The sequence below is a fragment of the Aspergillus mulundensis genome, assembly GCF_003369625.1.
Source record: "Aspergillus mulundensis strain DSM 5745 chromosome Unknown scaffold_4, whole genome shotgun sequence".
Classification (NCBI taxonomy): domain Eukaryota; kingdom Fungi; phylum Ascomycota; class Eurotiomycetes; order Eurotiales; family Aspergillaceae; genus Aspergillus; species Aspergillus mulundensis.
Window position 1 is genome coordinate 881,635 of NW_020797892.1, and position 14,612 is coordinate 896,246.

Genomic DNA, 14,612 nt, shown 5'->3' on the forward strand with positions numbered 1-14,612 from the left:
GAGGTGCCAACTCTCGTTGGCCGCTGATAAGCGGCACGAGAGATAGGTACTGATCGAACGGGTGGAGATGTCAGCATGAGGGCGGTAGAAACTGTATCACCGCCAATAGCGTTTCATGACATAGACCGAGAGTAGCCAGATCGTGGCGCCAGGATCATCCAACTCCATCAAGTATGCATACACCTCCAAGCGCCAACAGGCAACTCAGCCTCTTCAGGGAGTCATGCTTCCCTTTGGTGTAGCACTGACCTTGTGACCATTTATTTCCGACGTATGCAAGGTTTCCGCTAGGTCTTGCTGGCCCTCCTATCCGGTCGCATCCCGGCAACTTGTAGGCTTAGAGGACATCTTGAATCGAACGAGGGACGCAGAGACCGCATGCGTGCGTTGTTCCCTGTGAAGTTTCCCGGTTATATGGTCGCAACAAGGTTTCTAATCCTCGTCATCGGTCTGACGTTTTCGCTATGGCAATCGCAGGTCACACTTGATGTCCGGGGTCGGAAAGGGTATATAATAGCGATCGCGGTAGGCTCTCTTCACTATCGGTCTGACTTTCTCTGTCAGTTGAATGAGAAACATTCAACCTCAAAACATCCATTACCACTCACCTTTGTTGCAAAAGGCGTCTCATTGCCGTCATCCAACCATGGCAGCCATAAACAGTGGCAACTTGGGCCAAGTGCACCAAAATATCGCCGCCGGCGAGACGCTCAATACAACCGCACTCGATTCTGTCGATGACCTGCAAACTCTGCTGTGGGACTGGGCGGATTCAAAGGGAGAAAGCCGTACTTTCGTCGGCGAAATTCAACTCATTGCGGCGCTCGTTGGGACCCTAGGATTGTATCAGCCCGAGACGTTGTTGGAAATCATGGAGTGAGTTTATACCATGAATCAAAAAGCAATGGAAGACGCTGGCTTTCACGCCCGACGGTACGGTCCTCTGCCACCCACTCTTGCAACTTATATGGTGGGTGAGTTGGCCCAGTCGCCGGAAGTGAACGAGAGGTTGAGCGACGAGTTGGAACTTCGAAATGGCGACGAGCTGCTCAGATACAAGATCAAAGTGATTCGAAACTCCTTTCTCTGGCTGAATGAGCTGATGGGGCTGCGTCACTGGGTTGGGAAGCTGACCTTCGACCCTCGGGATAACGACAAGCAGATTGAGGACCGCGTGAGAATGAGGCTTCGTTGGTTAACATCAGGACGAACGAGAGAACTCTGCGAGCAGCCTGCATTAGCCAGACCACTGACAGAGAATGAAAAGTCTGGGGTGGAAAACCTCTGGGGCCTGTTTGACGGCAACGAGTGGCTGCCTATCCGGTCTGCCTTGTGCCCGGCGAGGCTGGATCCAGAGCGGAACTGGGAGGATGCGCGGCCGAGGCTGCTGGAAATCGTTGATATTTTGCAATAAGGGAGGCCATTTCTGATTGGTTTTGATCGGATAGAATAGGATGGGATGTGAGAAGAAAATACAGTTCACGTTCCTGAGAAGACGTGTCTGACATCCGTTGTCCAGGCGACATCAAAGTCACACCGCTCCTGCCGTAAACACACTCTACCCTCCTCAAGGCCCTTTCACCCTCAGACCCCGAGTGCCTCTCTTTTTTGGATTAGAGCTCCATGGAGCCAGGAACTGACAGTCCGGCCTAGATGATCGTCGCCAATCAACTCCGTACCAGCACGAAGGCCCACCGACGGTCCGAGAGTCTTCAGCGGGATCCTGCACCCACCGGCTATCTGGCCAAGGCAAATGACTCGAACGCTAATTGATTATGATTTCCGTCCTAGTGCAACGCCTTCTGGCGTCCGGACTCCGGTGACTCCGTTTCCCAATCAGTGCTTCATGCCATACGAGCAGCTTTTTTCTTCCGGTTTAGACTTGACAGAAGTCCCTCCTGGGTGGAATTCGGCCCATGCTGCGCTCATCCTGCAGGTACGGCATCTCGATGCGAACTGCGTACCATGTCCACCTGCTAGCTCAATCAGGGACTGGCGTGTTTGCCCGCGAGGCGGCGAGGATAAATCGCCATACGAACATCTAACCTTGTTGGAAAGAGCCGCAACGCCAGCCCATGCCGTTGAGCATCGTAGAAAAGCCACATTGGGATTCCTTCGTCGTTGACACTCGGACATGATCGCCCGCGGCAAATGACGTTTGATTCGCCAAAACTCTCCTCCTTGAACGTGCTTCGAGCCAACACGGTCCTGGGAGAATTTGTTCTTCTGATGCATCACATTTCGGTTCGCTGCACGAGATGGAAACAAGACCCTCCGGAGGCCCAGAGCCATGCAACGCCCCGCTGATTGTACTTTGTCTACGGCTGGCTCCCGATGTGAGCCGGAACAGTGATAAAGTGCTGTGTCCTTTCGCAAATGATCGTACTTTTGGCGCTTTCGGACGGCTGCCGTACGATATATCGCGTCCTGAGATGTCTCTGGCGTTCCATGACTCGGCTCTCGCTTCCTAGCATCACGACTACTGAACAAAAACTGGGTTCGCTTTGGAACATCTACCAACTTCCACCCAGCGCATTCTCGATCAAGAACAACCCGTTGCGCGCCAGCTCCTTGCCGTACCGCCATGGATGAGTAGTTAACGCGAACCCTTTTACCCCTTTTAGTCGAGACAATTCAGCATCAAACACATCAATCTATTATCAGATGTACGTCCCTATCATGATCCGGTTTGACCATCGAGTCCCTTACAAGCAGCTTTCTAACTTATCGAAGACTATGCTATGGTTCAGAGAACCCGGATAAAACTCACCATACGCGGATACTCCGACCAACTCGACGAAATCGATCGGCAAACCGTTCTCTGCTTCGAGGAGAGGTTCAGACAACAGTTCGGGTTTGCTAGCAACCGCCTCGAAGACCATGTCATCAAGCTCTTGGAGTTTGAGTACAACGAAGGCGACGACGACGCAAGGGAAGTCTATACTTCGAACCTGTCTCCCGATCCTCTGTTTCTGCTTGCCGGCGATTGACTCTGAACGTTCAACCTTGCGTCGGCGAGCACTGGACGCCACGGCAAGCTTGGTAACCACTGTGGACTACCGGATATAATCCCTGGACAGCGAGCGCTGAGAGCCATGAAGAAATTGCGAGGAGGCAGCGCTCTCAGTGTCTAGTCGCCCCTACGTCTCTTTTTATGCAACTGTGTATTACTCCCAAAAGTTATCCTTCGTCTGAAACTGCCCACATATTGCGTCGTCGATCGGAATACCAAGTTAAAGTCAACTCCCGATCCATGGTCCAAAGCAAGATCCAGAGGTCCGTGCTGTTCCCTCAAGGCTACGGAGTACTATGCCAGGCAACAGGCTTCCTTGGCATGGAAAAAGCAAAGAAACAAAAAAAAGTTCTTCACGGCCCCTCCCTTGGGCCTTAACACTGAATATGGTAGGGTAGAATGGCGGGCTCAACGCAGAAATCCCTCGCGGTTCCCGTCCGATAGCCTCGCTGCGCCAAAGGTAACCTCTGATCAAAGCGCTTAGCCCGAAAGACATGGTGGAATCAATTGGTTTATCGTGGGATGATTGTTGTCAGTGTCCGTCTAACATTGGCGTCTTACAGAATAAGCGAGGCGAAGCAGGTGGATCGGTCGAGCTTCAGCTCCAAACTACGGAGTAAGCCGCTCAGTGATTCCCATGGGCTATACGTACGTACCGTCCTCTGATAGCTCCAGTCCTACTCGGGAGGGGGCCGACGGGGAGATCTGGCGACCCTAGCGCTACCGACCCTTAGCGCGTGCCGGCCGCGAGTGTCTCACGGCGGGGCAGCAGCTGGCGCGACGGGCAGACAGAAACCTGATTTGCGTTGCTAATTGCAAATCTGCGGCGTTAAGTTACGTATACAGCTGCGCCGTAATCAGTGGGAAGTTCAATGTAGCGGCTCCGAGGTAGCGTTGTTACTAGAGACAACGCTCCGCTGGCAATCCTGTAGCGGAATCCTGGGGCCGGTTCCTGCCATAGCCAGGAACAGAACCTTATGGCTTCGCTCCTTCCCGATCCTTCGCCCGAGAAATCTGAACTGCTATGGTAGGGCCTAAGCCAAGGACGCTAATCTTGTAGCCCCGCGCGCTAATAAATCCGGCTGCAGTCGACTTTCTTTGTTCGCCGCCGCATCAAATCCGCCAGAAGAGCGACTCAAATCAGGACGAAGAACGCTGAAGAAAGTCAACTCACCGGATAATGGCATTGTGGAAGTTGGAAGGCGATAATATTAAGTCAGAGCTGGAATGTTCGACCTTTGATGTACTCCATACGCATCTCCATCGCAATCCCAATCCCCTGGGGCGATCATCCATCTCCAGCTCTCTCGGCCAGGGGCAAGTTTCAGCCTCGCATGCGCATGCACCGGCCGTTCCTGGCTCCCCGCTCAGCTGGTTGATCCTCGAACATTTAATCTGCAGGTGGACGGTTTGAAGCTCCAAGCCTCAAGCCTAGGCTACGTGGCTCCAATGATCAATCTCTGCCCCCAGTTTTCTTGCCCGTTTAGCTCGGGGCCATTCCTGGGTATAAATCGCGTGCTGTTTCTTAAAGCTGCTGTATCAACTCTGTGCCCACTTTCCACGGCTTCCCATAGCCCATGCGATCAGACGCAGGAACGCCCGGCTTACTATTGGACGCCGCAGGTCGGGCGCTGGAGTTAAACGCAAGATGGATCCACCCCGGAAACTGCGGACGCAATACAACCTGCCTCGATGCCCACAAAGCCCCATGGGTAGAAGTCGTGACCAGAACTCTTGCTAGGCTACTTCTTACCTCACTCTTGGCTCATCATTGGCGCGACATCGCTTTGCCAAGGGCTGATATCTTGGATTCTAAAGGAACCGGCAGGTGGTCCGGTGACTTATCCTATTCCGTCATTGAGTGGATAGTTCGTCCTGAGGAACCTAATACAAAAGCTCTTGTCCAACTGCGCGAATCTAGCGAGCTCTGACTCCGCCAGCAGGTTCGGACTTCAGCTGACCGAGAACTTTGTTCTTAGCTTGTTTCATATGCCAATGCTCATGCACCGCGGACAGCTGAGTCTGTCTTTCAGACCGGCGTTAAGATTCCTAGCGCAGTAATCGCCCATCCCTTTCCGAGAAATATCGTTTAGCTTATACTTATAACCGGCCGAGTGAATAGGCACCGGACCTGATAATCATTCCGCATGATATCCATGGTGGCATTCTGCCATCACCAAAGCGATCGGCTATCAGGAGTGGGTCTAACTCATTTTGCCCGTCCGGCGGGTGAAGCTGGGGTTAGGACTAAGAGAATAGACGCGTTCATCTACGAATATGATGACGAAGCTTGAGCCTTTCGTCTCTCGCGACCAGCGATGCCCGGAATGTTCATGCTTTCGCGATACGAGGGACACTGCTACGGCCACGGGACTCCAGCGATCCTCGTAGACCCACACGCTGACCTCGGGAACAAAACCCTAAGTGCCGTAATGCCACGGCCCGTCCGCCGGGCTCCAAGGTGCCGGATGCTACGGAGTACATTTAGTGGTACAGACTCCGATGCCTATCACCAACTGCGTGCAGGAAAAAGCAACCGGTGAGTCGAATACTGCGGGGCTAATAGGCTGCTTTCGGGACCAACGGCATAATCGGTCCTTACCCAGGGCATGCACGACCTAGAGTCGTGGGGCTTGCATTAGGTCTCTATCAATCTAACCAACGCTATCAAGAGCACGGGCTCTGATCGAGCAGGGTTCCTTCCAAGATCCGTTAATGCATTGCCGGAATCTCAATGGTGGGAAACGTTCACGTGTGGTGAGCTGAACAGCGGTCAGTGATCAAGGCGATTTTTAGAAGGCTGTAACCGGAACATCCTTGCATGGATGGCCGTCAGGGCTGCCCATAGTTCGTCAGCAGTAGGCGGCTATGGGGGAAGCAAAGGCGCCAGCGTTATAGCCATTTGGCATTTGAACAGAGCCTCTTGAGAGTTCTTATCGTTCGCTCTCGCCGGCTGCTGTTGATATTTGCTCCCTTTTCACCCGTGCGTGGAGAGGACCTGCGCAAATAAGACGGGAGCGCTTGGGCGGGTACTAGACGAGCCGGCCCGAGGAATGTGGGCTTTCAGCTTTGCTGCAAGCTTAATGCACGTAAGGCAGGATGACAACCAGCTGGTCCCGTTTGATTGGCCATCCAACCAGCACAGCATTGTCATTGACAATGGCCACCGCTTCTTGAATAGCGAACGTGGGGGTGGGGGCGAACGACTCCACCAGTCATGGATGCCATTCTGCTGCCAGCTCACACATTGTCCGCGGTCAGCCTCTTGCACGAGTCAGGAAACGATAGGACGATCACTGTCCACATCCTGATTCGTGCTATTCACCCAGCAGTTCGCCTTTCTTTTTCCTTTCCCTCGATCATGCGCCCCTCTGGCAATCCCTGACCGCAAGATCAAAGCATCACACTGGAAGGGAAGAGGTTGCCGTGCCAGAGACTGTTTCGTGAGAGGAGACCCTTATCTGCGCAGCAAATGCCGACGACGAGCGCCGTCAGAACCAGCTTAGTATTCATGTCGTTTTTCTCCCACTGTTTCCGGCAACAAACAATTTCCCAGTTGTAATACTCAGCCAACCGACTTGATTAAGAGGAACCGCGACCGTGAATATAGAGTTGGAAAGCGACAATGAGCGCCGACAGAGTTAACACATTCTCAATCGAGTCGTTCATGCAGTCGTATCGCCAGGGCACTCATTTTTCCAAGGATACTGTTCAAAGGGTTGCAGACGCATGTGGCAGGGCTCTTAGGCAAGCCCAGATACTCCACGAGATAACGTACACCACCCCACCCAGCGCGAGGCTAGAGGGGGAGCTCAAAATGCGCGAGGCGCTCCGAGGTAAGCCTTATACGCAGAACGACGAGATCGAGGCGGATGTCATTTTGGCCAGCGTATTGGTCCAAGTGCACCTGCCCCAGGAGAGAAGTCATGTCAGCCAGATCATTTGCGAAAACTTCGAGATACACCATCGATCTGCCAGGACGGTAGATGGGATTGGAACCGCACCAGAACCAACCAACCTGTGCACGGAGTACTATTGGGTCTCGTTGAAAGAAGAGAATGTGTGGCCGCCGAGGCTTGTTGAAGTTCAGGTTGCGACAGACGAAGGCGATAGAGAGTTCAGAACCCAGGATGAACTGGTAGAGTTCCTCAGCAAATGGGCGGTTCTCATAGGCATGGAGGTGAAGCGCGGCGACGTGCAACCACTCTGGGAACTATTGAACGTTCCGACTTCGCAGCAAGTCAGGGACTTCCGAGATTTTCTGGCGGGCCTCAATCTGTCAGCAGCGCCCGATTTAGGTAGCGACTACGCGCGCAGGGCGCGTGAGTTTGAGCCCGGACTCGAATTCAGCCTTGCCATGTACGTGGCCGATTCACTAATGCGGTCGCCGAGGGGGAATGACGGAATTCAAAGAGCAATGTCAGTCTTGGAGGAGAAGCCCGAGGCAGAGCAGCAAAGAGAAAAAATGAAGATTCTAAGGGATTCGCTCATCTGGCTGGTCCGTTTCGGTTCGTGGGGAGAAGGCGCGACCGACATGCTTTTCGACGGGCTAGACAAGGCGCTTCAGACTCGACAGCTAAAGAGGATTGTCTGGCTAAACAAGCCATGCGCGAGAGACTTCCTTGACGACCGAATTGGTTTTCTCACCAACCGCGAAGTCCAGGATCTGGAGCAGTTGTGGCTTTTGTTTGCGCGACATAACCGGGCGCCCGCACAGTACGTCTTCAATCTCGCAAGGCTGGGGATCAGGGGCCACTCTGCGCCCTCTTGGTTGGAGTTTGACAAGGCGATCACGGACTTGCATATAATTCCGCGCCTCTTTTGACTGCATATGAAAAGGATGACAAGAGCGAATCGGAGCATTGACGCAAAGTCATAAGCGAGCTGGAGGCGAGAACGAGACTTGATGGGCGCAAAGCTATTGTTACAGGGCTATATTAGCGTCTAGGACTGGCGGCATTGACCCAGTCCAGAAACTGAAGATTGGATTACTTTCCTCTGAATCACATCAAAATATTCATGCCTATAGTCGTCCATCACGATCAGTTTAGTCGTAATTTGACAATCACAAGAGACTGTAGGATCCTGTCGGGGTAAGCAACGGTCGGGTGGGAGAGGAATGCATAACCTTAATCATCTCCAGGGTGTCGGTGAGTAGGGTAGTTTTGATGCAAGCGAGCGTCGGCACACCCATAACTCGGTACTGTCTGCAGGGCGGCTCGATACGTCAGGGTGCTCGAATTGAAGACCTGGAGCGGTATGACAAGGATAAATCAATATATCCAAGAAGACGAATTGCTGCCAGCTTGTTCTGGAGGCCAAGGCCTTGTAATTCCCGTTGCCAACCTTGGAACTCACAGCGGGCTCGCTCCGTGGCCGGGAGCAGGGAAGCAAGGGCACGGGAAATGAGAGAATCACGTTGTAAGTGCAGTCTGCATATGCAAATTTGCAATAAGAACCCGACCCGACTCGCGATTGGTCATGCAGACATGACTCCCATCCAGCCACAGTGGAGGCCCGCCAAGGAAAAGGGGTGCTTGGTTGGTTAGGGAATGGTTTGACTGTCCACAACAAAGTACCAGGCATTTGTGTACCTTTTGTGTACCCCGACTTCTCCTGTTCATGACTGGCCTTCAAACTATGCCATGCTGAACTGCCAGCACAATCCAGACTCTGCAGGAGTGCATTTGGCTAATCGAGCAGAATTGGGTGAGGGCATCTGATTCTTGAATCCAAGGTCGATTGGGGGGCGATTTCCGCGAGAGGACCGAGCTCTTAATACCTGCCTTGGCCCGCGATACTGCTGGAGGACAAATAAGCTTAATCGCGACCATCAGCAATCTGATTGGTACTATGGTAGTGGCACCGTCCACAGATCCACAGTACTGTGTCTTTCTTTTCCCCAAAAGGAGAAAGGTACGGCAGATTCAGATTAAGCGTACCTGAAGGTGTCCAGGCCTCGATACATCACTCCTCTACGTAGCCCTCTTTTCTTCTAGATATAAAGGGGCTCGCGCCTCCAGGACCTTTGGTTGGCAGCTCACAGCCTCGACGGGCACGTAAGCACAGACTCGCGATGTCTTCAACGACAAGTCTAGAGACAGGCCAACCGGAGGCGACCGCGCAAATGATCGTGGACGCTCCTAGGCCACTCCCCGACATACCTCTTGCCGTTCTCATGGAGCACAAGGGCGAGTAACCCCTTTTCCCACCTGTTGCATAGTCTCTTGATATCAGTGCTAACTTGCCATAGAGCGACTAGGCGGATTTGACATCCCGGCCATGATGCGCACGATGCACGCAGCCCGGGGTGGGGAAGGGGCTGTACAGAGGCCGTGCTTCCTGGTAATCAACGCGGTTATTTGTCGACTCCAACAAGATCTCGATCACCATGGCATCGAGGGGGCTCGCCTTGAGCGCGTGCTTCTAGAGTTCCTGGATTATGTCTTTGTCTGGGAGTGGACCTGTCTGGAGGATGCTTGGATTGTTTATCTACATGAGTATGTTTCAAGCCGCTACGAAATACGTAAATCTACTGACTATCGGCTGCTATGATCAGCGAACTTCATTTGAGCAAGGTTGCTCAATACCTTGGGAGTGCGGTGAGCATCAGGTAGATCGATACCTGACAGGACGATCAATGGACCAAAAGTTCTTTTTATTTCTACATTTATTAATCTTCATATGTTATCGCTACTCTGTATAGCGTTTTAATAGTAAAAGTCCGTGAGACATACATTTGTGGATGATTGATGGTGGTGTCTACTAGCCTCACGGTAGATGATGCTTTGATGATTCAGTGGTGGGGTGCAGGGTGTACTCTCTGGGTGAGATGACCTTCAACCCCCCCATAGATGATTATGTGCAGTGAATACAAGTTTCACAATTCTCGAAAGCAAAAACATCGATTAAAGCTCATCAACGCGAGCTCAGAGAAGTGTTTCAGGTTGCGCCTCCGAGCGTAACCAACAAGCAACTACGGAGCTTCGACGGTGGAAGATCATGGCCAGGGGTTCGTCAAAGCAGCCCACAGGCGTCTCAAGCACTTAACCATTTCGAGGAGAATTGGTTTGGTATGAGCAGAACTCGTGTAGGTAGTCCAGAGGTTGAGGCCACTAGCGGTCTGCAAATGCGCACGTCTTCCGCAGACCTAATCCGAAAATGGTCTACGCCAATCCTTCCATCAAGGATTTGTTTTTTCTCTCTGGGGCCCGGGGCTAAATGATCATGTGCGCCACGAAGATGGCCTCTCCTACAGCATAATGTAATTGTGTCACACCCCAGGTTTAGACTCCATGAGAGTCGTACTTGACCTTCCACTGCATACAGTGTTCTATAATGCCATGGTACTTCTTGGAGTAGAAGATTAGCATTGTGAGACCATGCGGACAGCTAAATTAGCTTACAGTTCAATGGCTAGACTCTCCCCGTTGCTACCATAGCGTTCAGCCTCGAATGCATCCGGCCATTCCTGGATCAGCGAGACCGGGAAGATCCGCCATCCAGCAGCCATCCTTCTTGATGACTCGTGGCTTTAGGCTCCAGCCATCTGCGGTAAGCTGACAGCTCCTCGCTCGCGGCCTGGCCTGGTGCCAACGGACCCTCACCGCTGCACCGGGTCACAGCTTTGCCGGTGGATGAAGCGGTCTCCAGGGCTCTCCTCAGTTTTTGATTTCTTTCTCCCAGCAAAATTCCGATTCCTCGTCGGTCGGCAACAGCGGCGCCGTCGGAGTTACGGTACCGGATATATTTACACTGCGAGGATTATTCGAAGAGTTCAGACAACAGAGCAATTGAATACGTCATGCAAAAGTCGCTTCCTCTTTGGCTCTTCCTTGTTTTCCAACTCATTTGGGCCTGACCTCCGTCGGACGGTCGGCTTTATGTCCTCCCAAGCCCTCCGTAGGCTACTTGGTACTCAAAAAAGTAGGGCATCATAATATCGATTCGTTGACTTAAGGTTCAACACTACGCGCGACAATGTAAGATAGATCACAAACTTGCCAACGGCTACATGCACGTCAGTCCGAGAACTGGCCGGATGCACCCTCGTTCTGGGTACTCGTACTTCTGTCCAAAAAAAAAAAAAACCAAAAAAAAGGAGCCTGGGAAAAGCAAACCGATCTTGTTGCCACTCTGTCAAGGTGTGTGTCACCTCCTCGGTTATAAGTCTGCCTAGACAGTGAGAAGAGTACCTACTGCCTGCATCCCTGCCCCACCAGACGCAGGAACAACTGCATCACTCCGAGTGCTCCTGGACCACTGCAGGGGCCAGCGTACATGTTAAACATGATAGGTCGGGGAACTTGTGGTCAGCAGCCGGTCCCATGAACACCTTCGATGACAGTGGCCAACGTTCATATCTGATTGTTGATCAAGCGGTCTCAGCTCGCGTTTGCCTGTTTGTCATCATGCTTGGCTTACCTCCTTTGTTGGCTCACCTCCATTCTATGTCTCTTCCAACATTGACAGAGTACGGAGAGGTAGGTGAGACGGCGAGGCTGGAGCAAAAAAATCTTGACTTACACAAATAATCATCATATCAGCTGCAGTATACCTGCACGACACCGCATCCGGCAAAATGGAAAATTTTTTTCTAAGTCCGGACTCAGCTAACCTTGGCCTTTATTTCAATGTGATCTTACTGTCGCAGCGGCAGTTTCTTCAGCCGTCAAAGCCGAGTCTATAAACCCGTCCACCATTAAAGTTTTAGCTAGACTATATTGTTGCTTGACTTGTCTTAAAAAATCTTTTAGAGGTCTTTGCTTTTTCGAAGAGTGATCGAGCCAGCCGCGAGGTGTTCCATCCCAGGGCAAACCTGGTTGGCTGGGATCCACTTTAGCCCTAACTCATGAAGTGCACGATCAAAATCTCGGGATATTTTCGCCCAGCAGATATCCAAAAACATATAGTCCCGCAAAATAAAAAAGACAACTGTCCTATCGCGTTCCAACTGTGTTCTTGAATCGATGAGCTTGGTTTTGCCCGAGCGCGCACAGGGCCAGGGCGCACGGATGCCGCAGCAACGCGGGCCCTGTCAGCCTCGTGGACAAGTCTCGAAACGCTCGACAGATGTCAGCTTTGGCCTTGCTTTTGCGAACAATCCGAGGGAGGAAATCTTACCAGTTTTCGAAGTACGGGATCGCCAATCGCCAGTCTTAGTTTCACCCTTCATCAGGGACAAACAAATAGAGGCTCGGCGATGTTGTTCTATGTTCCGGTGGGCAGCATATATATTCACCCAGCGGGTCGAGCAAATAGGAGGGACCGTATGAATGCTGCGCTGTGAATGATAATCTCTCAGATCATGATTATGCTCAGACCTCTGGTACATTGTCCACCCAAAGTTGAAAAATGAGTTTCCAGCGTCGGCTACCATCACTTCCACCAAAAAAAGTTCAAAAAGAGACATACAACAGCTGGGATTCGCATGTGGTCACCCACCATACTACTAACAAGCCGGCGTGTGGTTTAAGTACGGCTGAGCGGACGGGAAGCCCTGTTCTCCACACCCTATGGTCGTATGTGCCGTATTGTAGGATTTAAAGGCTTATATTGTTAGCATCATTAACAATAACATAACTTCAAGCGTCGCTAGCATTCCAGTGAAAGGTAAAGGTAGACCAAGGGGCGTGCATGTTGCTGCAGTTGGGATGTCCACTGCTCTAAACCGCGGAATTGGATGACGAAGAAGACGAGCTCATCTGGGCCCTTCACTTTCTTGCGCCAGTTCCAGAGCTGGAGAGTGGTGGTGACCACACAGCGGACAATCGGAACCTCTGAACGCCTGGAAGTTACTAGTTATTGCATAGCTTGATAAAATCAGTCCCACTAATGTTGAACCGGATAATATAGCTTCTCGTTGCGCTTTCGAATGAAGTCCACTGAGCGTCAGAACAGACCTCGAGAGCTAGTATCATCACGTCCTCTGTGCTTAATTGACTGGCGCCCTTCTTGGGTAACTAGAGTACGATGGTAGAACACCCACCCTTCAAACCATTAACAGACCATCAGCACCTCACCAACTGCAGATCCTTAGGGCTTTCGCCCAGGGAGAATGTAGTCGAGTTGGATTACTGGGCAGTAGGCCGTCTGTCTGAGGTGCGTTGCCCGAACAATAAGGAATCTGGAGGGCGGGATAGCTTTCAATTGCATATATAAGATCAAACTTGTAAGATTCTTCTGAATAAAATGATGGGCGTAGGCGTTGCAGGTGCCAGAAACACACCATAGCACTCGTTGCCATCGCTTACTCAGCCCTTTGTCAGCGCACTGGAGATCTCCAGGCTCACTCTCCGTGCCTACCTCACATCATCAACACCAGAGGTCTTTTTACAAATTATAATCCCTACCATCATTCTCTGACAGACTATGAGACCACTGATCATTACGAGCTTTGCTTTCTAGTTGACCTCAGCACCTAAAGCTATTCGCGGGCCTCCACTCTGCGCAGGGGCCCCAGCGAGCTCAGCAACACAACACGAAGAACCAAGTTCTCCATCTTAACACTTTGTCAAGCTTGATTCCTCTCCTCTTGGCAAGGAGAATACCCTTTCTCGCTGGCTATTTTGCCTACCGCTTCGCCGCTAGCGAACGAACCCGTGCCTCGATTTCTTCCTCCAGCGCCACGCCTGACGGCCGTGTTGTCGCCTCTTCGCTTTCACCGGCTACACCAGACGATCTGTTTGATTATTGGGAATCTGCAATGAAAGTCCATCAGCGCCGACTTACTAATACAGCCAGTCTTTTTCCTCGCTGTTGTTGGCCCCGAGCCTTAATATCCTCTGTTCTCGCCATGACGATTATGAGGCCCTTTGTATACCGTACTAACTAGTAAAGCTATTAATTAAATATTATAAAAGAAAATAAAAAAAAAATAAGTTATTTATTAAAAGCTAAAGCTACCTAGGGGTTTATATAAATAATTTAAGTTTTTAAAAACTTATTAATAGCCTAATTTTTTTACTAAAATAATAAAATATTAAGTACCTTACTTTTTTATACTAACGCGGTATATAAAGGCATTAATAAATAAAAACTTTATTAAAATAAAAAATTTTTACCTTTAGTTAACACACCTTTTTAATACCTACTAAATATTAAAAATAAGGCTAGAAATGTTTACTAAACTAAGTATTTTAATAAATTTATAATATTATTATTTAATAAGTAGCTTAATAAGGCTATTTATAATTATTTAATTTATAAAAGTTTATTTAATCTTAAGATTTTTATGCTAAACTTTTTATTAAAGCTATAAGTTATAAATATTAATATACTAAAGTTTTAATTAATATTAAATATTAAAGCTAGTAAAAATATTAATAATTTATTTATTATTATATTAAACTAAAAAATAATATTAAAAATTAAATTATATTAAATTAAAAACCTAGTGCTACTAGTAAATTACTTTAAAGGCCTTAAATAAAGTAAGTAATTTTACCTTAATTATTAAAGTTATAACTAAGTATTACTTTATAATTTTTTATTTAATTAAATTATTATATAGCTTGTAAATATAGCTTATATTAAAAAAATAATTAAATTAATTAATAAAGGCTATATTAAAGTAGGCCTTATAAAAATTATATATTTT

The 14,612-nt window shown here is 49.8% G+C and overlaps 2 protein-coding genes across 2 annotated transcripts; both read left to right on the forward strand.

The window, feature by feature from the left end:
- Positions 1-646: 646 nt before the first annotated feature.
- DSM5745_04835 (uncharacterized protein) lies at positions 647-1,414 on the forward strand (the record flags this gene model as incomplete). Its single annotated transcript, XM_026746851.1, has 2 exons — positions 647-788; positions 903-1,414. The coding sequence occupies 2 exons, from the start codon at positions 647-649 to the stop codon at positions 1,412-1,414; spliced, it is 654 nt and encodes a 217-aa protein (XP_026604331.1).
- A 5,224-nt stretch (positions 1,415-6,638) lies between these two features.
- Positions 6,639-7,838, forward strand: DSM5745_04836 (uncharacterized protein; the record flags this gene model as incomplete). Its single annotated transcript, XM_026746852.1, has 1 exon — positions 6,639-7,838. One exon carries the CDS (start codon positions 6,639-6,641, stop codon positions 7,836-7,838), a length of 1,200 nt encoding a protein of 399 aa, XP_026604332.1.
- Positions 7,839-14,612: the final 6,774 nt, after the last annotated feature.